Source organism: Hemicordylus capensis, chromosome 3 (assembly GCF_027244095.1).
Source record: "Hemicordylus capensis ecotype Gifberg chromosome 3, rHemCap1.1.pri, whole genome shotgun sequence".
NCBI lineage: Eukaryota > Metazoa > Chordata > Lepidosauria > Squamata > Cordylidae > Hemicordylus > Hemicordylus capensis.
Genome location: NC_069659.1, coordinates 316,975,941 through 317,000,549, shown reverse-complemented (window position 1 = coordinate 317,000,549; position 24,609 = coordinate 316,975,941). Strand labels below are relative to the sequence as shown.

Below are 24,609 nucleotides of genomic sequence, written 5' to 3'. Positions count from 1 at the left end.
ATGGTTGTAATATGGTCCCAACCCTAGCTGCTGCATTTTGAACTAGCTGTAGTTTCTGATTACTCTTCAAGGGCAGCCCCACATAGAGCATATTACAACAAGTCACCATCCTAAGGTGACTTGCTGGTTTGAACTTGTTTACTGCCATAACAGAAACTCTTCTGTAACATTAGTGCACCCATTTCCTCTATCAAATCTAAGATGATGTGGCCATGGCACGATATAATTTGTGACAAAGTTCACAGGAGTTGGTCTCTCAGATTTTAAAAAGTCCTAGAAGCCTTCGAATATGTGGGTGTGCTTCTGGGAACACACAGAGTTCTTTCTCTTGTGACTGAGCATCCAGTCATATAGGACTTTCATCTTGGCTCTCTTCAGCCTTGACCCTCTAATTTACTATCAGCAGGAGCAGGGTGTGGTTTACTTTCCATTTCCTGCCAGCTCTTGGCAAAGCTTCCCTTGGTTCTTTTATTTGATGTTTTCTTTCTTTTTATTCCTCTCACACCTTGCTGTTTTCTGCTTTCCCCACCTCTACACTACAAGGAAGCTTGCTAAACTCCTTTCTTAGCCTGCAGCTAAGGAGAGAAGAAGTGAATAGAAACCAGGAAATAACTATCAAGGTACTGATTCCCCACCCCACCTCTGGCAAAAGAGGGGGCATCCAGGGGGAGAGGGGCCATTGCTTCTTCCCCAGATGCAGCCATTCAATTAATTCAATGGGGCTTACTCCCAGGTAAGAGTGTATAGGGTTGCAGCTCCCCCCCCCCCCGCCCAAAGAAGTCCTGTGGGTGCCCATGCCTCAAAACAGAAAATAGAAGCAGAGGGTGGTGAGTAGAGACTAGAAATGGTTCTTAAAGGGAGTATAAAGGAATATTTCATTGGGCGTGCAGAGGAAGGAGGGTTAGGGACTTGGAAGATAGCAGGGTTGGGAATATAGGAGATTTTTGGTAAAAGGTTTTAATAGGTAATGATAACCAACCTACAATTCATACTTTTTGTTTAGAAACTATTGCTTCTGAAGTGTATTAGAAAGCAAAGTACTTTAAAATAGAGCATTTTCTGCACACAAAATACTTGTGCAAACTAAATGACAGTGAGTAGTGGAAATGTATTTTGTGCAAGCTATCCTGCCAGAACTCTCTGAACTGTTAATAAAGTGCGTAATGCAATGTTATTTCTCTGCAAAACAGAGGAACTGTTCACTTGAAATCCCTTCAACAACGTTACTTTCAAAAGCCAGGATTACTGAGCTTGCTTTTCGGTGATGGAGCACTGAACATCTGTATAGTGTGAGCAAATGTGTTTAAAGCTGAAAATTAGTTTTCACACATCAAATGCACCAAAGATGCACCCAAAGTGAGCCCTGCAGCACACAAATTGTACATTTGTGGAAATTCCATCTAAATCCTGTAATCTGTTGCCAGCCATGCAAGTGCAACACATGCCACTATCTGCCTCTGGACATGGAAATCATATGGAAGGTGGAATTTGTGCGTAGTGCACCTTCTGGCTGTGAGCTCTCCTAAGGCAACTGCTTCTCAGATCCAAATACAAGTGGACTTCATTATCTGTGGGGATTTCGTTCCTGCCAATTTCTGCAGATAATGAAACTGCAGTTAATGAGTCATTGAGGCGGGTCTCACGATCAGTGAGATCCGCCTTGAGAGGGTTAACGGGAAAAGCGGGCTTAGCCCACTCTCCCCGCACATGAGCAGGCTGCAGCCTTGGGTGGCCGGACTGGCCACCCACACGACTGCCAGCTCCGTCACGGAGCCAGCGGGGGCTGTGGGGTTAGGGGGCCATGCAGCCCCCGGAAGTTCCAGCATGCTCTGCATGAGTGCGCAGAGCATGCTGGAGAGACTCCCGAGCCGGGAGGCTGCTTTTCAGCCTCCTGGTCAGGGGTCTCCTCGTGAGTTGCCGTGCCGCAGAGCCAAGCTGCGGCAACACACAATCTGGAAACCCTGGTTAGCAGAGTGCTCGCTCTGCTAGCCTGGGCTAAGGGGAGGGCTTCACAAGTGGGTTACCCGTTTTGCGGCAACCGTGCTCGCCTGTGAGCCCAGTGCTTCGCATGGTCCGCTAAAATCGGGCTAGGCTCCCCTAGCCCAGTTTTAGCCGATCGTGAGAATAGACCCATTGAGTGAATGCAAATTGTGGGGTTAGGTTCCTGGAAGGCACATACTTAACAAATGCATGCTATTTTAATGTTTAATTTTAATTGTACAATCAGACCCAGGTGTCATACATGAAGAAGTTATTAATAAAGAAAGGAGGACTAAGTAAACAGGGATGTGCACGAACTGAGGTTTGTGTACTGGTTCAGCACCAAACCAATTCAGACAAGTTTCGAACCAGTTCAGCACTGCAGGGAGGAGAGCAGAGAGCAGGATCTTTTAAAAAGAGGAGAGCAGGTCCTTACCTGCTCTCCGCTGCCCCATGGAGCTTCCTGCTGCAGTGTTGCTTGTCCCAAGAACCTGTGCATGGTGCTTGCACACACATGACATCCATGCATGCGTGGGTGCCATTTGTGGGATAAGCATGGAATTACTGATCACACAAATGGCACCTACCTCTGTCACGCATGCATGAGTGTCATGTGCATGCCAGCATTGTGCACAGTTCTTGAGACCAGCAATACCACAGCAGGAGGCTGCAGGGGGGGGCGTGGCCTTCATTTGCATGCTGGCACCATATGTATGTTCTTTGTACAAACACCACCATATGTGGTGGTGGAAGCTGCATGTGGCTTTTTAAAAGATCCCGCTTGCTGCTCCCCTCCCCATGACACCAAACCAAGTTTGGACCTCGTCCGAACCACTTTGGTCTGTGCACATCCCTAAAAGTAAATAATAACTGTTACTGTGGGTAACTTGTCAAGATTAGGGCTGGGATTTTGATTTCACAAGTTAACCATCACAGTGGATCTGTTCTAAACAGGATTAAGTCAGGATCCTGGCCTATATGTTTTTGAACACAAACACCCAATATTTCAGCTCCTCATTTCCTGGATTAAATAAAGGCTTTTTACTGTTACTGAAACATCTGATATCAGTTGTAGAAAAGATGTACATTTTATAAGATTAGTATCTTGTTTTTCAGAAACCATAGTATAGGAAACCATGGAAATGAAATGTAAGTACAATAATTTTTAGGATTTGGATTTATTTATTTTTAAGATCCCTGGTTTATGGAAGTTGGAATGTTCATTTTCTGCATGGATCGTCAGTGGAGCTTTGCTTGTATAAGCTTGTCCTTTATTGCCACATACAAAATGCTGCTAATCTTTACCAAGGTTATAAGTCCAGGAATTGTACTGCATTGTAGAAGCCTGTGTTAACATATGTTTAGCACATAGACTGCATGCCTTGTGCTGGCTTAGTAGTTGATGCTCTCTGCTTTGAGAACCTGAGGTGCAGTTACTGGGATGCTGAGGTGTGTGTTTGAGCTAAAAATCTGAAGGCCCTGGGTGGGTGGAAACAAACCCAGTTTATTTCGATTTCCCCCCAAAGGATGTTTTTTTCTGAGAACTTGGAAAAATTGGATTATGAAATAAAAACATTAACACAATTAAAACAGTTAATTTCTCTTTATTTATTTATCATATTTTTATACCAACTGATATATACATCTCTAGTTGGTGTACAAAATTTAAGATATTAAAAAAACACAGATTAAAATACACAAAACAATAAAACAATAGTATAAAAGTTATTATAAAAATTAAAATTATTAAACATTCTAATTAATTTTTATTTAACATATTTCTAATATCAATGTGATGGTTTATCAGAATGAACATTTTATATACTAACAAATGTAAACTTTATCAATTGAAGTATAAACATTACAATCTATTAGTGTAGATGTATTTGTCAACATTCTCAGAATGTTAACAAACGAATTGTGATCCCAGTGAATTAATCTTTGTGGTCTACTGTGATGTTTTCTCCTCCATATGTGTATGATGGAACAGGTTTCCTTAAGTTATTTTTGTCATTAGCAGGCAGTGGTCTCACATAGGGAAATGAGAAATACGTGGACCTGGAAAATGGGTAGTGGGTTACAAGAGTAATACAACACAGCCTCAAAGTCTTTCCATTCTTCCAGCACCTTTGCCACCAGCTCCAGAATATCCAGGTTATCAAGCTACACAAATCCCATATGGATTTCCTCAGCATGTATCTCAGTCTGCTGTTCCAGGTAGGTAGTTGTAGCATATGCAGACCTCCCAGTTTGATCAAAGAAATGCAGATTTATTTAGCGGGAATATTCAGATTTTTGTCATGCTGCTACAAATAGTTTTGCTGATAGAGATTTCAAATTGTTATAGGCCTGTTATGATGGTATAATGTTAAGCCACAGCCTAAAAACCACTGAGAAAGTGCCCATCTTCTGCGTGAACATACACTTGCAGGATGTCCTACAGCTGCAGTCACCTTTTCTCAGAAGGAAATCAGCTTATGATTCAATGAAGCAAAATTATAATCTTATTAGTTTTGAACAGAATCTGAAGAGCGATGCATCTCTGTGTGCCTCTTGGACACTCTAGACATCTACTAACAACTAGTAGTATGTACACAACTGGTTTGCCCAGTTCAGTTGGAGTCCAAACTGGACTCAAACTGGACTGGGAATGTTGGGTTTTGGCACCCTGAACTAGAACCTGAACTAGAATGGCTTGCTGGCAGGCCATTTTGGAGATGGAGCTTGGTTTTCTATTCTTATTCATCTGTAACAAGGATTCAGAGGCATCTTGTCTCCAAACCTTTGAGTAGCATATAGCTATCAAGACTGGTAGCTATTTATAGACTTGTCCACATCACTTCTCCCTCCATCAGGGGCGTAACTATAATAGGGCAAGGGGAGGCAGTTGTCTGGGGGCCCACTGCCTTGGGGGGGGGCAGAGGCAAGTCACATGACTGACTCCCCCAGCCACGCACCTGCCTAGGCTTCCTTCAGTTGTATTTATCTTCTGAAATTGATGTGAGTGTTAAGACCTGGAGCTACCAGAACAGCATGTCTTTCTCTAGTATCATTAAATGACTTGCATCGTCCACAATTTACAAAACCTTTAAAAAAATAATTTAGGATGATGTTCTATTGTGGCACATAGGAGATAGATAGATAGATAGATAGATAGATAGATAGATAGATAGATAGATAGATAGATAGATAATTTTACTATGCTTTTTGTTAACATTTTTCAGCCTCATTTAAGATTTCTGTATTTCATGAGCTGAGCTTCAGTTAGAGGGGGTGCATTTTAAAATCTTGTCTCTGGGCTCATTCCAACCTTGCTACACCCCTGCCCTCCATGTAGGAACCTGTGTTCCTGTCAATTCCCAACTGCATCCTTGCAGTGTGGGAGAAAATGTTGCAGCATAGTACAATATACCAAGTGTTCTTACCTTGTCTACTTTGTGGTGGGTGGGGGAGAAATGGCTGCCACTTAGTTCTATTTATGAATGAAGGTGTGAAGCAGATGCAATGAATTGCTTACTTAACTTTTAGTTACTATCCCCTTGTGTCTTCAGAAATCTAGAGACTTGAACTCATGTTCTGTCTGGGTTTTTATTTCTTTTTAAAACCCCTAGGACAAGCTGGTTCAACTTTTCCAGGTCAACAGACAGCTTATGGAGCTCTCCCAATTCAAGCACAGCCTACTGTACGAGCTCCTGTAATTTGGATGTCAGTACCATCTGTACCTTCCCAATGTCCTCCTGGATTAGAATATTTAAGCCAGGTATCTCCCTTTATGTTTCTCTTAACTGATAAATAAGCAAGCATACAAGTAAGTAACGCCATAGTAAGGATGCACCCTCGGATGCACTCAAATGGTTTTGCCATTATTTTTCCTTTTTGAGGTTTCAGCAGAGGCGGCTCGCCAGTAAAGGTGGGAGGGGCTGCTCCCCCTCCCACCAAATAAACATACAAAACAAAGAAGATAGCACAGATGCTCAAACCTACAGACAGCCAGCAAATCTTCCAAAGCATGGAGCTTTCTCCAGCCCCTTCTTCATGCTTGTAAGTTCCTTTTTTTTTTTAAACTGGCTGGTACAACTGCTACTAAAGCTGTTCCAGCTTCTGATTCCCAGGGGGCACCTCCTGACACCAACTCCCAAAGGAAATTAAAGATGAGTAGAAAATAAACTTCCTTGTGGCTTCAGGGACTGTATTTTCTACACATTTTTAAATATCCTTGAGCGGGGGCGGGGGGGCAGTGCCAAGAAGTGCCCCCCTAGGAATCAGAAGCTGGAACAGTAAAACTGAAAAAAGAAGTTACAGACACAAGACACGGAAGAAGCTCTGTGCTTTATAGGATTTGTTAGCTGCCTGTAAGTTTGAGCATCCCTGCTAGCTTGCTTACTTTGTTTTCTGGGAGGGGGAAGCAAGCCCTTGTTTTCTCCCTCCTGCATTCTCCTTTCTTCCCCGCTTTCTCCTTTCTCCCTGCCTCCTGCCCCTATTTTTTCTGTTTTCTGTTTCATCCTTTCTGCCTTTTATCCCTGCTTTCTGCTTTATCCCCCCTTTTCTGCTTTCTGCCTTTTGACTCTGCTTTCTCCCTCTTTTTTTGGTTTCTGCCCCATTTATTTATTTATTTATTCATTCATTCATTTCATTTCATTTCTAAACCGCGCCATCCAAAGGCTCTGCTTAAAAAGACACAAGAACACACACCATTTAAAACACAGCTCAAGACAATATAAAAACAATTCAAAAACAATTCAAAACCCATTTAAAATTAACTAAAATATTTTTAAAAAACAATTTAAAAACCTTGGAAGGCCCAACCAAACAAGTAAGTTTTTAGGGCTCTCTTAAAGGCTGACAGTGAGCCTAAACTGTGGATATCTGCCAGGAGTGCATTCCATAGGCCAGGAGCAGCTACAGAAAAGGCCCGGTTCCAAGTCGCAACCAGACGTACTGGTGGTAACTGGAGATGGACCTCTCCCGATGACCTCACTGTGCGATGGGGAACATACAGAAGAAGGCGCTCTCTAAGGTAGCCCTGACCCAAGCCATTTAGGGGCAGAAGCCAAAATAAGCCCCTTTTGGCTTCTGCCCCTGCTTTTCTGCTTCCCGCCCCCCCATGCATTCCTCCATGTTGGTGGGCTTGGATAAATACCCAAGCCCACTGGCATGGAAGAAAGTGGGGGGGGGGAGGCTCCTGCCTTGGTGATTGAGCTCTCCCCTGCCCCCCAGCCCCATTGCCCCCCAGTCACTACTGGGCTTCACAATTTGAAAATGCTTTGAATTTTCTATCATATGCTGAACAGCAACCTCCAGTGCAAGTGCACTCAGCAATGCAAGTGACTGCAATGGAAACCTCAAGGAAAACACCATGTACCAGGGCCTAGTTTTCTCCCATGCATGCAAATATTGCAGAACATGTCAATGATTCCATTGAAGAATGGTTAGATAAACATAGAAAAAAAGTTAAATGGAAATGCTTATTGACTAGAGATATATTTAATGAACGCAGATAGTAGTGCACTTAGATATCTGCTGTTGTGTCAGATTTTTTATTCATTTAGAGAAGGAAAAACAGTGCAAAAATTCAATCTTTTCATTCTTGATATTATTATGATGCTTGGAATGATGTGACATATATGTGAAATACATATAGCATTAAAACAGTATTAAATATAACATTAAAACAAGTAGTACCATTTATATGAATCAAAGAAATATACTGATTGAGCCCTACAACATTAAATAATTGCATTTGCATAATTATTTCATAATTCATTATTTTAATGCTTGTTTGTGTGTTTGTTTTTACCATTGTAACAGATTGATCAGATATTAATTCAGCAGCAGATGGAACTTATGGAAAGTATGTATCTCTCTATGTTACTGAAAACATTCTGAGAATTTTAAATGATTGTGGCTGTGCTTTATAAGTTATCCTTAGGATTCAATATATAGCCACAAAGCTACACAGGGAATATTGTTCTCTTTACTTTTGTTTCCTAAAGTATTGCTCATTTGAGAAGATGAAAATATAGATAAAAATCGAATACGTTTACTTACTTTTGGACTAGCAGAAGTGTGTTTCAATCAGTATTACGCTGCTTATACTGTATCTGGTATTCTTGTATGCACACCCTTCATAAATGATAAATATGTTTACTTTGAAAAATAATTATTTTGGCTCTCTGAACTGATGGCATTCTCTGCTACCTAAAAAGTCCCGAAGCAGTTTCACATAATAATTTTTTAAAGCTACAGCATTAAAATTAACTTTAAATATTCATTCCTAAGAAAGCACAGTAAATGTAAAAGCATCCTAAAGACATCAGCAGATGAGCATCTAAGTTCAGTTGCCTTCCACCAGTGGTGTATATTTTCCAGAAGGAAAGAGAAGGGTCAGTCGAGTCAGTGATGACTCCTGGCGACCACAGAGCCATGTGGTTTTCTTGGTAGAATACAGGAGTGGTTTCCCATTGCTATCTCCTGTGCAGTATGAGATGATGCCTTTCAGCACCTTCCTAAATCGCTACTGCACGATATAGGAGTTTCCCATATTCTGGGGAACACAGCAGCAGGGATTCGAACCAACAGCCTCCGAGTCAGTTTTAATGTCCTCCAAAGATGGCTAAATTTGCTTCTGGTTGGATCACATTCCAAAATGCAAGAATGAGCACAGAGAAGCCATGAGATTAGAGCAGCTCCATCCCTGTTGGCTTTTAGGAAACAATTAAAGACACAACTCTTCACCCAAGCCTTTGAACTATTTGGTAGGTTTTATAGGTATATTAATTTAATCTTTTAATATGTTTTAACTGTTAAAATTTCTTGGCTTGTTTTATTGCTGTAAGCCACCTAGAAACTTCAGTAGTGGGTGGCATACAAATATGTTAAATAAATAAAAATGAATAACAACAACAACAACAACAACAACAACAACTTCATGTCCTCCAAATTCTGTAAATGCTGGAGCAGCACCTTCCCTGCAGATCTAATGTGAGGAGATGCATATTTATGTAGTTTTTGTAAATAATAATAGCCTGGGTTTTTTCCCCACCATTCAAAGAGTTTCACAGAAAAAAAATTAAAACAACATACAAAAACATGAGCAAGTATCACCAGATAAAAAAGGCAGAGAGATCAAACCCAACTGTGCCATACTCAGCCAAAATAAATATTTTTAACTCACTAAGGAAGGAATGTAAGGGAGTATGCCCAAAAGGTACACACAGGCCTCAGAGACAGTCATTTCCACCTCTGAAAAGTAGCTAAAGGAAAAGAAATACATATTAATAAAAATATGCCCAGATAACTCAAGCAAGTGAAGAAGTTACATTTAATCTAACAAAGAAAACATCCTTTTTGACACTGATATTGCCAGCCTCATCTTGGGTATCCTATAAAAAAGGGTAAGGACATCTGAACTGTTATGCTAGTCAATTTAATCCAACATATAATTATGCCACTAGATTTAATGGCCTGGTACAAAATATGGATCTGTAATAGTTGTAAAGTATACCTGTAGTGATAGTCAGGCTTGAGGGAGGACTAGACATCAATTAGAGTAAGTGCTTGGAAAGTGAGCCTCTCCAGATAATGAATAAAGCCCTGGAGAATCAAATCTCTGTGGCCCAATCAGAGTGAGGTGCAGGGTTTTCTGGACAACAATCTATAGAGAAGTAGGAGAAGGGTGTGTTAGAGTTCAGTTCTTCCCTAGGAGCCTCGGAGTGAGGTGTGATTAGCAACTTCTGTAAAGAAGGGGAAACTAACAGCCTTGGGCTGGGAATCAACTGGAAGTTCCTTAACTAGAAGTAAGTGGGAAGGATAGGGATCAGTTTAGCTAGATGAATCAGGGAATTTATTCTTGTTTAAGTGCTTGGATCTGACAGCATAGTTCTTGTAGTTTCTGGGGAAGAGTTTTACTTGAATGGGAGCAGCAATTGTTGATGCCTCCATAGTTTTCCTTATCATCCAATTATTAATAAATCCTTGTTGTGATTATAGAATGTCACTCCTTATTGGGTCCTGCCCTTGTCACACACTCATGAAGACCCAAGAATGTTCAAGCCATTCTTGTAGGGATGGGTTTACCACTTTACTCTCCCAAAATATTCCCTTGGAAGGTGAATCTGCTCATATAAAAGTGTATGGTGGCAGACTATCCAGGACTCCTCACAGCTAGAGGAGGGAATTTTGTATCTCCCCCTACACACACACACACACACACACACACACACACGAACATTACAATACTACTATTTCAAGCTGGTCTCGTCTTTCCCCAACAGTGTTCCCTCTAACAGGGATTCCCAGATATTGTTGACTACAACTCCCATAATCCCCAAGCAAAAGCCACTGCAACTGGGGATTTGGGGAGTTGTAGTCAACAACATCTGGGAATCCCTGTTAGAGAAAACACTGCTCCCCAGCCTCCACAATAGTTCTTCTCTGTATTATATTTTAATCTTATGTGAATAACTAGCCTCCCTCTCCCTCACACATTGGCCATATTCGCATGAAATGTGGAGCCATGGGTCCAATGGACCTGCGGATCTGCTCCCTACCCACTCCCACTCCCCTGTCCCAATTCAGATGTAATGGAGAGCAGGCTCTAGGAGGGGCCTCATGGAAACTGCAAAGAGGAGTGGGGCCAGTTGTGTGGACTTCCTTCCTGTATGAAGGACAGCCCACACAGCCAATCACAGCCAGAGAGAGGGAGGACCTTCCTCCCTCTACTCCGGCTACAGCGAATGCAGCCTCCAGTTCTGTATTCGCACGTAACGCTGGGGAACTGAAACTTTGAGTTTGAGCGGTGAAACTCACTACAACCCAGAGGTTCAAATGCAGTTTGGGGAGCGAAACCTCAGGTTGCTCTCTGTGAGGAACTGGAGTTTGAACAGGGTGTTCTGCATTTGGATGTACAGGTTTGGCAACCTCTGGCCCCTTCCAGCTCCAGTTTTGTGTTACATGTGAATTCAGCTACATATTTATCTGGCTATGGCAGTAGCAACAGCTCAGCACCCCAGACACTAGGGAATTTAGTTTTTCTATGATAAAAAGATAAGTTGTGTTGTGAGCTGCCCAGAGAACAGTTTGTTATGGAACATCTAATATAGTTGTTGTAGTAGTTGTTGTTGTTTTGTTGTCGTCATCATCATCATCTTCATCTTGATCATCATCATCATCATCATCATCATCATCATTATTTAATTAACATGTCCTGTTGTCTCCAGCACAGAGAAGCCTCTGTAACAGCATCTCAAACACTGAGTAGAGAGACAGGAGAGGGAGAAAGAATAGGAAGAAGAATAGAGAAGGAAAATATTCCTCTACTCAGTTTCTACCACCATAATCCCTGCCAGGTAGAAGGAGCTAATGCCGGCGGGGGGGGGGGGGGCAGGTGACTCACCAGGGCCCTAGTTGAGGACTCACAGATAAGGATTAAGCTTGTGTTGTACTTCTCATTGCATACATGACAGGATCAATGTTCCCTCTAAGGTGTGCACATGTGCGTGCACACACAAGCTTTTTGATGTCCACTCAGTCGATTTTAGATCCCGCTCAGGTTGAATCAGGAACGTCCCACTCTGAATACATGTGCGCACACACTGCCTTGATACTGTCACCTAGAACAAAACCCATTCTGCACACAGATGAAAACAATTAGAGGGAATGCTGGACAGCATCCAAATTCTACTTAGAATTAATTGAGCTATTTCCCATCTCCACCCCCATCCGTCCCCATTTTTCTTTGTTAAGAATAGCTTTATTTGATGAGCCCAGTTTCAGACTCATCAAATAAAGCTATTCTTAACAAAGAATAGTTTCAGAGATGCCAGTGTTTAGCCAGTCACTTTATCTTTCCAACTTCTTGATACATCTTCTTTTCCTTCATTTACTGAGAAAATGGAACATCCATATTTCATTGTGATATCTACCTAGTCAGCTAGTTGGGTGCTTGGAGAAGCAGATAATGCATATATAGCTATATGTCTTCTTTCATTAGTCATTTTGTTTGGCAAGCTGGACAGATAGGGAATTGAGCATTCTTTAAAGATATTATTGATGCAGATTTGAAAATAAATTTGGTGGTTTGGTTCCCCCCACCTTCATCTTTGTGAGACCTATGTTGATCCATTGAAGAGCTGTATTGATGTTGCTTCCTTTTCAGTGATAAGTGGTTATGAAACTGCCAACAGATATGAAATCAAAAACACCCTGGGTCAATGGGTCTACTTCGCAGCCGAGGAAAATGATGACTATACCCTGAACCGATATAGGCAATTTCGGCCATTCACCATTAAGATCTTTGACAGTAAATGCCAAGTTGTCATGCAAGTGAAAAGAGAAGGGCAACATTTTGGTTGCCCCTGTCCTTGCGTTTGCTGTTTGCAAGAGGTAAACATTTTTATCATCCCTTGGCTTTATATTTTGTTTTTCATATGTCATTAGCTTTGCTAATCAAATGACAGTGAGGGTTTTTTTTAATATCTCTTTTTTCAGACTTCAAATTTGGCTCGTTCTCAGTGCATGTTTGCATTTTTACTCTTATGACTTCCATCACTTTAGCAATAGCAATAGCACTTACATTTATATACCGCTCTATAGCTGGAAGCTCTCTAAGCGGTTTACAATGATTTAGCATATTGCCCCCCAACATTCTGGGTACTCATTTTACCGACCTCGGAAGGCTGGAAGGCTGAGTCAACCTTGAGACCCTGATCAAGAGCGATCTTGCAACCTTCTGGTTACAGGGCGGCAGTTTTACCACTGCGCCACCAGGGGCTCTTTAGCCTTTTTATTGTGCAGAATTTTCTGAGTTTGCATAATCAGACATTTCCAGTATAGACAGTCAAGTAGCCACAAGGGCGGGGACAGATATCCCAGGGCTGTGGGGGCTGCTAGGTCACCACTTGACCCTACCCACAGCACCACCTTACTAGTATTGCTGTGGCAGCAGCTGCCAGTTACTGCACACCCTCTTCCTAAGGAAGAAAGAAAGAGAAGTGGAAGGAAATGTGTCAGCCAAATGTGCCAGCCAAAAGAAAAAAGAAGACAATAAATGTGCCAGCCAAATGTGCCAGCCAAAATAAAAAAGAAGACAATAAAAAAAATAATTTGCTAATAAAAAATTACTATGCCCAGTCCCTACAGAGGAGAAAGGAGGCAGTAGATTTGGTATGAGTCAGGGAGCTTCCTCCTTCTTTTCCTCCCCATTGCTGCAGGTCCCCCACCCCCACCACTGTCCTATTGGCTGAAATAACCATTGATCAGGGCTATTCCAGCTTGTCATTGCTTGGGGATGAATTGAACCATCACCACCCCAAATAAGCCAAAAGGTGGGGGGAAATAGACATGCACATGTATTTTTCTCCCCTTTTTTGGTCTTGTGAAGCTGGTGATGGTCAAGGCATCCCCAAGTAATGAGAAGCCCTGATTAGTTGCCATTAATAGCACAGCAGAGAGGAAGCTGCAACAACAGGGGGGAAGGGAAGGAGAAAGCTCCCCATCTTACATCAAATCGACTGCCTCCTTTTCTCTCTTCATGAGCTGGACACCGTTAGCAGCCCGCTGTCTTCTTTTTCCTGTTATGTATTTATTTTTGATGGGGTGGGGGCCAACCTCTCCTGTCTGTACTGACTGGATGCCCTCCGTCATACCCTTTATTGTACCTGTTTCTAGCAGTGATCCATCTCTTGCCTTATCCCCAAGTAGTGTCCTTTCCATTTACCTTCATCCTTAGTTTGTCTGTAAATTCTTCAATGTTTTGTGTGATTTGGCCTATAAAAATTGTAAGATTGCCTGTCATTCTCAGTGTGTTCTTTTTTTCTTTCTTTCCTTTCCTTTTCCCCCCGGAAGCTTGAAGTTCAGGCCCCACCAGAAAGAGTCATTGGCTACTGTAAACAGACATGGCACTGCTGCCTGCCTAAATATGCTATTCAAAACGACGCCAGAGAGGACATGCTTAAAATAGATGTCTCTTGTTCATCATTTCAACGTTTTGCAGATAGTCATTTTGAGGTAAGTAACTGAAAACCTGTATTAGTGTGTCTGTGTTTCACAGTTCTCAGTATAGGCATATATTATATCTGAACACTGACTACATTAGAACTACTGTACAGATTTCTAGAATGGAGATGAGTGCTCTGCCTCCAGAGGACAACTCGCCCCTTTACATCTCTGCAACTCTTGGGCCCAGTGCATCGCACTGTGATACAGTTGCCCTTATCTACTTTATCTTTATTTAATACGGTATACCACCAACTCTACAAACTCAGGGCGGTGTACAAAGCAAGAACAGCATCCGAGATGTATTAGGGGAAAAGAAAAAAAAGATATAGAGGACAAACTCCTGGCGGAAAAGAAATTCCTTCATTAAGGTTTTAAAGGCTGAAAGGGAGGAGGCAGACTGAATCTACATTGTACAGGTTTAGACAGGTTATGTTTCTCTCTTGCTCCAGAAAGACAGGGCCATGCAAACCACAACTACTCCCATGAGCCAGTAGAAGATAGCCACTCCTAGTTCTGGTTCTGTCTTGCTCCGAGTGACAGGACTTTCACAGCTTCACTGCTCTGTTGCATATAATCCATTTCTGATAAAACTTCTACTCTGTTTATGGTTTGGATGACATGGCTGTTTGCAGAGGACCAAGCTGCCTTACTGAAAGCTCCCTCCTAGAAGAACCTTCAGCTTCTGAAAGACCAGGAAATGCCACAAAAGGGAATTACAGCTGCAGAGGGATATGGCAGCTCTCTGCTCAGTCATGCAGGCAGAGATTTCAACACCTGAGCTTCCTGGCTCAGCTGCCAGGACTTTTGCCCCGTAGAATGGAAACTCAATTAAGAATATTTTCATGATACAACTTTCAGGCTTGGAGTTCCTTGAGTAGATCTTTTGACTCCCTGACAAACCACAAAATCCCTAGATTTTTCACAAAGTTCATCTCCCAAGGACAACACAAGGACAACCAGCTGGCCAAGCAATCTACTGTACATGTTTTCATTAATGGCTCATCTAGCACACTTATTCAGGATGGTCAGTCAAGAGAACAGAGCTCATTTTGAGAGGTCTGAACTGAGCATCTGTGGAACCATACAGCTGTGGTTCTCGGCTCTCATCCTTATGCCCCAATGCCTTCATGGATCTTTCATCACATCTCCAGCCTTGTGACATAGGACCCCATCTCTCATTTGGATCTGGTCTGGCTCCAGGTCTCTGCGGAAGATTGCATTCTGCTATAATCCTCAACACCAGCATGCCCTCCAGATGCTCCAGGTCAAAATATATGAACCCACTTGAAAGGACTTCCTTGGCTGGTGTGGATGGTAACAAGTGGCAGAGTTGCCCCTGCTAAGTGAGCAAAGAAACACCTTTTAAAGTGGCGATTCTCTTATGTTTAGCAGGGGGAGAGCAATTGGCCCTATCCAACCCCAGCACAGCATCTCTCCAGTGGCTGTTCCTGGTATCTTCCTTATGTTTCTTTTTAGATTGTGAGCCCTTTAGGGACAATGAACCATCTTATTTCTGTCTTATTTATTTTTCTATGTAAACTTCTTGGTGAACTTTGGTTGAAGAGTGGTATATAAATATCCATAGTAGTAGTACAGCAGCTGGCTTATAGACAATTCTGGCTCTTACCTGCAATGTGTTGAACCAAGTTGTGATCTTAATACACAAGGCTACTCTTTCTACGTTCCTCTGACCAGGCATCAACTCCTCTTGCAAATCCTCCTTTAGCTGAAGTACTTAGTCAAGCAACTGCCTTTTCATCTCTTCCCCATGTGCATAGGTTCTTACCTGGGAATTAAAGAAGATCCATTAAGCCATCACTTTTGAGCATCTCCTCAAGGTGTCCCTTAAAATCCTATCTTAGAAAGGTATTAATTCAGCCGGCAACTGTCAGGATTCCCAGAGATGCCAGGGATTGAACCTGGGACCTTCTGCATGCAAATCATGTGCTCTATTCACTGAGCTATGGCCCATCCCCAAATATTTTTGCAAATTAGAGGAGGGACAATCTTGTATAATATGTTACATGATATACATTGAAGCGAGTCTCACGATTAGTGAGACTCACTTGAATGGGACAGACGAGCACGCCGGCAGTCCTGGGCGGCAGGATCAGCTGCCAACATGACTGCCAGTTCCATCACGGAGCTGGCGGGTGCTGCGAGGATCGGGGGCCGCGTGGCCCCCAGAAGTTCCAGGATGCCCCACATGAGTGTGCCAGGCATCCTGGAGAGACCCCCAGGGCCAGGAGTATTGTTTCAGCCTTCCAGCCCGGGTCTCCTCATGTGTTGCCGTGGCTGTGGCAATACACAATCAGAGAGATGAGGTTAATGGAACGCTCACTCCGTTAACCTCGGCTAAGCAGACAGGTACTTGGGAGGTTTGCTGCCAGGAGCCACGCAGCTCCCGTGACAGCAGACGATTGGCAAAAAGTGGGCTATGCTCCCTTAGCCCACTTTTTGCTGATCATGAGAATCTCCTCATTGGGGCTACTCTCACGATCAGCAAATATCGGCCTAGGAGAGCCTAGCCTGATTTTTGCTGATCGTGAGATCCACTGGGCTCAGCTGCAAGCCCGGTGGTTCTAAAGTGGGTAACCCGCTCAAGTACCCCTCCCCTCAGCCCGGGTTTGCGGAGCGAGCGCTCCACAAACCCGGGCTATCTGATTGGGAGTAGCCATAGCGCAGCTCCGTGCTGTGGCTACTTGTGAGTAGACCCCCAGAGAGGAGGCAAAAGGCTGCCTCCTGGCTCCGGGGGTCTCCCCAGTATGCCCTGCGCACTCGCACAGGGCATACTGGAGCTTCCGGGGGCTGCATGGCCCCCGAAGTCCCCAGGCCCCGCCGACTCCATCACGGAGCCAGCAATCGTGTGGGTGGCTCCTCCAGCCATGCAGGGCTCCCTCCCCACTTGTGTGCGGGGAGAGCAGGCTTAGCCCGCTCTCCCTGCACACTCGCAAAAACTGTGTCTCACTGATCGTGAGACCCAGTCCACTATCATACATTGAGGCTATTCTCAAGAGCAGCCTAACAAAGGCTAGGGCAGCCCAGACTGGGTTAAGCGGCTCATGTGGAGAACTGGGGTCAATGCCAATGCTGGCACTGCCGCCCAGCCTAACCCGCCTTTCTATCCCAACCTTCTACCCCCAGTGCCGGGGTAGCTCGAGCCACACAGAGTCGAGTGCCTAGAGGGCCCAACTCATGGGGGAATCCCCCAAATTTATTAGACTGCTTGCATGGTGCATTTGGGGAATCCTGGAGGCCAGGACTTATTTCCCTGGCCTCCAGAGATCCGCCCTGCCAGGAGCAGCGCAGATCATGTGGGCACACGAGCAGCAAGTCCCAGACATGGAGCATGATCATCTGCAGGGGAAGGTATACTCAATCTTGCCTTTCCCCCATGCCCTTCCAGCCCTCAGCAAATGGTTGTATGTGCAACCTTTTAAAATTATCCTAGAACTACATTTCTATCTAACTTTCAGAGCTCTCTTCTTTTCTGAGCAAATATTTGCTTCCTCCTAACAGACCAACACAAATACCTCACCTACAGCATACAACATTTGACATACATTTTGTCCAGACAATTGCCATTTCCTGTACTGGTGATCATCTGATAGAACTGTCATGCTTTAAGCTTGCTGGTAGATGCCCTTTGCTTTTTTCCGGTTTGTATCCAAATGACTGATTTTTATTTATTTCCTTTTTATATCCTAGCACTTTAGTTTGCCTCTTTATATTGACCTATTGTTAGAATATAAACAATACATGTGATTTAAGTATGTGATTATTTCTTAAATATCCCCTGGGAAAAATATCCCCCTTACTCACTGAGGAGTGTGTATGTGTGTATAAAATAATAATAACCCAGCATGTTCATTGCCCTTACAAGCATCCAATGAAATATGCTCTTGCTCAGAGAAGATCATTCCACAATACAGTTGCAACCAATTTGTAAACCTCTTTGGGATTATTTTAATGAAAAGCGGTATAGAAATGGAACAATAAATAAAAAATAAACCAACCCTCTTGTGTATCCCATGGTTCTCTCTTTGAGAAGAATAAACAGACTTTTGAGAACCAAAATTTCCAAAACTTCCACTGTATATTGCATCACCAGCATTCATCGCCACCTTATCTTGACAACACAGGCTTTGTATAGCATAGCATAACACAGTAACATGGTCTCAAGTTGCATAGGTTACAAGTTTCTCTTTCCAACCTATATAACATGTGGACCCCCCTGACCTTGCAGTTTATACAAGTATGAATGTTACAGAATATTTTGAATAAATGTCTATTTTTTGGAGTAAACTTTTAAAATGTATTTAAAAATCAGGTGAAGTCGCCAGATGGGAGTTCTACAATTGGAAGAATTACCAAGCAGTGGACTGGCTTGGCAAGGGAGGCCGCTACAGATGCTACCAATTTTGCAGTCCAATTCCCACTAGATCTCGATATTAAGATGAAAGCACTCATGATTGGGTCTTGCTTTCTCCTGGTAAGTCTAATAGTCTCAACTTTACTAATGGTACAGTCTTATGACTCACTGTGAGGGTGTTGTGCCAGCAGGCACAGTTCTTTTCTTGGGTCTGAGATGGAGAGACACGCACACAGGTGGGCATGAATAGATGTCATTTTAAATGGCGTCTAATAAAGGGATATAAGGTTTACATCCTTCAAAACACACACCTTACTGGGGATCCCGTTGCAATAGGAAATGTGGCTCTGGCGGGGTCTGAGGCACTTTGCACACTAGTCCACTGGTGAGATCCAATTAGCACTCTAAGGGGGTTGCCTTTTATCACTGATTACAAATAAGCTTCTCTTGCTGGCAAATAGAAACTCGTGAGCAAAGCATTGCCAACACAGGTGCACAGAGAGACAGTATAATGAGCAAGGTTCCCACACAGAACACTGATAAGGCGATGCAGCTAATGATATTAGTAACCAAAACAAGGAGCTCAGCAGAGATGAGAGGGAGAAACAATGTCCACTAACTCTCAAGCAAGCTGGCTGTCTTGTGCCTTCTACACAGGGCCTGGCACATGCATTACACAGTATTTCGTGGCTGAGACCCTGACACAGACACTAAATTTCCCTCCTCGAGATACAATAGACTTCCGCAAGGGGATCTATCTGTATCATGGCATAACAGAGGATCCACTCCACTTCAGGGTATCTTTGTTGCCACCACTCAGATCTAATTAGACAGGATCTGAGACTAGCTCTCACCTCTACCCCCACTTATTTGTGTAGTAGCGTGGTGGTGGGGGGTCTCTCTTCAGGTGATTTGGGAGAAGAAATAAAATGTTCTTGTTAAAGTCAAAGCATTAGTCTGAAATGGCGAATTCTGTAACTTTAATGGCAGGTATTCCCATGAACAGGTGGCCAAGGGCTCCAGTCCCAAACTCCTGATCATGGAAACACCTGCCATCACAGTTAAAGTGTTTGGCTCTTCAGATGAACACTGCTGCAATCCTGAGCAATGGAAGGTAGGGATGTGCGAAACGTTTCGGATACAATACGTTTTGTACCCAAAACAGCCTCTTTAAGGTGTTTTGTAGACAAAACAAAACACCCATTTCCCAGATCCAAAAGTTTTGTATACAAAACAAAACGTCCCTGTTTCGGCTATAAAACATTTTGTTGTTTCGGACCTCCATTTTGTGGTGATCTCTCAGTCAGTCTCCATTTTGTGTTTGGCATCTCTTTCAATTTCCCACTCTTCCAGACTTCCGATCGGTGACCTAAAGCATGGGCTGACCTGATGACAATTCCCTCCTTGTTCTGCATTGGCTCTTTTGCTTCTTGCCACTCTTTACTGACTCTACATTGGCCAGGGGAAGGGTTGCTAACCCATGAGGTGCTGGGTTCTGTAGTTTCTGTGGTGTTCTGAGTGTAGATTCTCTGGTAGCATATGAGAGTAGATTCTTGTTTTTCACTGAAAATCGCATATGCTACCAGAGAATTTACACTGAACACCTCAGAAACAACAAAACCCAGTACCCCACGGGCTTGCGGGTGTGGGGGTGGTTGGCACCCTATGTGCACTACACAACCCCTCGCTCTGGGCAACTCCAGTGCCCCCCAAGTGGAATTATGGGGCTGTTGAAAACTCCATTATTCCCCATGGGAGAAATCTTAAAGACATATAAACTTCAACAACACAAAAAAATCAGCCCTTTGCACAATTCCTTTGAAATAATTCTGGTAGTTTCCTTGCCCCCATTAGGCACTACCACCCACAACACTCCGCTCTGGGCCACCCCTTTCCCCTCAATGTGAAGCGATACATTTGCTGGAATCCCCATTATTCCCTATGGGAAATTTCTTAAAGATGCGTAAACTTAAAAAATTCACAAATAAAACCAGCCCTTTGCCCAATTCTTTTGAAATTTGGGTGGTAGCTTCCACCCATTGAACACTACCACCACCACCCACTATTTTTGTTCTGGGACCCTTTTTAAAAATCCAAATCGATTCAGATTCGGATTCTGAAAATTTGGCTACAAAACAAAACAGGGGAGATTCGGATTCTGAAAATTCGGGTACAAAACAAAACGAGAAAATTCCAAAATGCACACCCCTAGTGGAGGGGATAAAATGAGTTATGCATCAGTGTGGGACTCCCAGAGGCTATTCTCATAACTGTAGGAAAGCGGGCTAAGGGAGCTCAGCCTGCTTTCCTGCAGTCATGGGAACTGCTGGGAGCATATGTGTCCCCCCCCCCAACGAGGTTAGCAGAGTGGAGAAGGTAAAAGCATGCTCTCCTCACAAAGCCCGGTAAGGCACTCTGCTAACCCCGTTTTGGTGATTGTGTGCTGCTGCGGCGTAGCTCTATACCACAATGACACATGAGTAGACCCCCGACCAGGAGGCTACAAGCAGCCTCCCAGCCTCGGTGGTCTACCCAGAATGCCCCACACATTCCCATGGGCCATCCTGGGACTTCCGGTGGCTGGGCAGCCCCCGATCCCCACTGTCCCTACTGGCTTCGTGATGGAGCCAGTAGTCGTGTGGGCAGCCGATCTGGCTAAGCTCGCTCTTCCCACACAGCCCAGTAAGGCTCTCCACACAGCTCATGTGGAGAGCCTTCCAGTGTCCTTTGAGAAGCTGTACAGGAGTATGTCACCTTAAGTGGCGCAGCGGGGAAATGCTTGACTAACAAGCAGAAGGTGGCAGGTTCGAACCCCCACTGATACTGTATTGGGCAGCAGCTATATAGGAAGATGCTGAAAGGCATCATCTCATACAGCGTGGGATATGGCAAGAGTTAAACCCCTCCTGCATTCTACCAAAGAAAACCACACGGCTCTGTAGGTGCCAGGAGTTGAAATTGACTTGACAGCATACTTTACAGGAGTACAGCCATTATTTCAATAACAAACAGGCCTATAGTATTCTAGCCTTTGTGGAACCCACCCCACAGTTTTCCTAATTTAAAATTAGATTTCCAAGATATGCTATAAAATAAAATAGGAAATAGATCTGAATTTTAGGCTTTAATATTGCTGATGACTGTTTCTCCCACCCACAGGATTTCATGTTGTTCGAGCATGGATCACAAGTTCAGCAGCGACCTCGGTTCTCTCAATAGGGCTGATTGGTATTTTGCTGGCTAAAACTGAGGAACAAACCTACTTATAGGAGATAATTAAATTATTTCTGAAACCTATGGTGATAGCTGTTCTTACACCTGTGGTGCCAGAATATTCCTACTTGGGTTGCTCGAGATTCAACAAGATTTTGAACCTGTGCTAACTATGCAGGGGCACCTTTTAAAATGGTGGCTCTCTTTTATCTAGTAGGGAGAGCAACTGTCTCTATTCAGACCAGGATAGAATCCCTCCAGGGGTGGTTTGCAGGTATCTCTCTTGTTCCCCCTTTTTGATGATTGTGAGAGTCCCTTTGGGAAAAAGAATAATCTTATTGCTTCCAATGTTAACCACTTTTAAATATTTTTTAAAGTGCTATATATACATATTTTATGTAGTATTCATCGTATTCATAAATATTTGTTGTAAACATATTTTAAAGAAATAAATAAATTTGGAAATTCATGTGGATTTAATTGTATTCTTTAAGGTAATCTTCAGAGGCTCTCCTCTGGGTGCCACTGCCCACAAAGGTGTGATGGATGGCCACCAGAGAGCCTTCTCAGTAGTTGCCCCTCATCTATGGAGCTGCCTCTCGTCTATGGAACCCTCCCTAGAGTGGTTCATCTAGCAACAACCTTGTATTTGTTTAAGCACTCAGCGAAAGCCTTCCTCTTTGAACAAGCTTTTAATTTGTAACGGCTGTTTTTCTTGATGTCTCCTGGCTCTGTATCAGCTTATTGACTGTTTTAATTGTTTTAGGGTTGTTTGGTTTTGCTGTTGCTATTTTAGATTTTGTTTTTAATGTTCATTCATTTATTTGTCTGTCTGTCTGTCTGTTTGATTGATTGATTTATATACCACCCTTCCAAAAATGGCTCAGGGCGGTTCACACAGAGAAATAACAAATAAATAAGATAAACAAAATGGATCCCTGTCCCCAACAGGCTCACAATCTAAAAAGAAACATAAGATAGACACCAGCAAGAGTCACTGGAGGTACTGTGCTGGGGGTGGATAGGGCCAGTTACTCTCCCCCTGCTAAATAAAGAGAATCAAAAGGTGCCTCTTTGCCAAGTTAGCAGGGGTAACTGCTAACAGTTTTGCAGACTGTTTTGAGGACACTCATCAGTTGAGCAGTATATAAATATAATACATAAATAAACATTTTTTTGCAACAAATACATCATATATACTGATTCAATTCCTCTGAGAGCCATTGGGGACCCCACTGGGACTGTTGCACCCGCCTAGGGAAGGATAACAGGCTGTTCTGAGGAATGGGCGGTCCATGAGTGTAACTGGACTGAGTGAAGTAGGAGGGCCAGTTTCTGCTTTCTAGGAAACCTCAGGAAGGTGCCTTCTGCTGGTTCCCCCTTGCATTATCTTGATAGCAGGTGTTGCAGCAGACTCGGGCTTATTTTTAATCCAGTGGAATTTTTTTTAAAGACACTTTGAGGCCATTCACACAATCAAAAACTGTGTTCTACCTGTGTTTGGGAGCTGTGTGTGCTCCCATTTTTCAGTTGTGTGGAAGCAAGGTAGGAGGAAAACTTGGGTAGCTTTTCATTCTGCCTTGCTTCCACACAATCACTTCTACCCAGGTTTTCCTCTTACCTTTCTTCCACACAACCAAAAATTGGGGGTACACACAGCTCCCAGTCCCAGGTAGAACACAGTTTTTTATTGTGTGGATGACCTCATTATCTGGCAGCTGCTGGCCGAAGTTGGCTCTAGAGGAGGAGGGGGCAAGTTCCCCCTTAGAAAAGTAGTTGCTCCCCCACCTGCCCCCATTTCTGTTTCAGAAACATAACATGTGGGACATAGCTCATCCGCCCAGAAATGCACTTTGCCTCTTCTGTGCCCCCTCTCACATCTAGTTCTGGTGCCACCATTGCTGCTAGCAACTGGCTGTTATGTTTATTGCACGATGGCTCATGAGGCACTGTGTGTTGCATGAGGGGAACATGGTGGCTGCTCTTCTGGCTTGAATGCTAGTCTTGCTGATGCTTGTGCAAAAGGAAGACCTGTGTCTGCTGTTAACTCCTTCTGCCAAGATATGGGCGCTGTTTAAGATATGGGTGCTAATATAAGGAAGAGAGGACACAGGCAGCAACTGGTGGTCCCACTCCGCAGGCAAACATTGGCTGTGGCCTGGCTCAGTTTTTCCAGATGCCACTGGGCCCTGGCAACAGCTGAAGAGTGTTGCCAGGTCTGCATCACAGGCCTCCTATTCCTGGATGAAAAGAAACAAGGTGCTGCTTCTTTTTTCAACCTTTAAAACCCCAAACAGCCAAGGATGAAAGTATCTTAACAGCAGTCTTCACCCTTATCAATTTGCCCATCCCCTGAGATGTTTGGAAGCCCTGCCCTGGCTCTCCTCCCCATCTCTTTAGCCAGCACACAGTTTGCTCCTGTTCCACTGGAGTGAGGGCGGGGGGAAGCACTTGAATGTTCTGCACATCCTTTTGTGGGGGATGCTTCACAAAAGAGATATGCTGTTTAGGAGTCATGACGCCTATTTTCCCCTCTGTTTCTTACTTGTGTAGGTTGCCTTCATATTGCTGCCTCAATTGCAGCAGTGATGTTGAAGATTTCTGGTGCAGAGTGCATGGGAAAGAACATAAGACCAGCCCTGCTGGATCAGGCCCACGGCCTATCTAGTCCAGCATCCTGTTACTCACAGTGGCCCACTAGATGCCTCTGAGAAGCCCACAGGCAAGAGGTGAGGGCATGACCTTTCTCTTGCTTTTGTTCCCCTGCAACTGGTATTTAGAAGCATCTTGCTTCTAAGGCTGGAAAAAATGAGAAAAATTTATATTTTTATATATGTGTGAGCAAATTAATTATAGAAAGGTTAATCAAAGGGAACTGACAGAATGTAGAACTCATTTTACTCCACTTCACAAGTGCTAATCTCCTCAATACAGAAAGCCTCCCTTTTATTAAGTAAGTTTGAACAAGAATCTTAGACCAGTGGCCTCCCTAGCCATTTGTACAAATTGTGTTTATACACAAGAACATAAGAACAGCCTTGCTGGAT

The 24,609-nt window shown here is 43.5% G+C and overlaps 1 protein-coding gene across 1 annotated transcript; it reads left to right on the top strand.

Annotated features, from left to right (window-relative positions):
- Positions 1-516: 516 nt before the first annotated feature.
- On the top strand, positions 517-24,217 carry LOC128351484 (phospholipid scramblase 1-like). The gene is made up of 9 exons (XM_053311066.1): positions 517-620; positions 3,097-3,129; positions 4,105-4,197; positions 5,592-5,740; positions 7,789-7,831; positions 12,137-12,363; positions 13,825-13,986; positions 18,308-18,469; positions 24,116-24,217. The coding sequence occupies exons 2-9, from the start codon at positions 3,117-3,119 to the stop codon at positions 24,149-24,151; spliced, it is 885 nt and encodes a 294-aa protein (XP_053167041.1). The 5' UTR covers positions 517-620; positions 3,097-3,116; the 3' UTR covers positions 24,152-24,217.
- Positions 24,218-24,609: the final 392 nt, after the last annotated feature.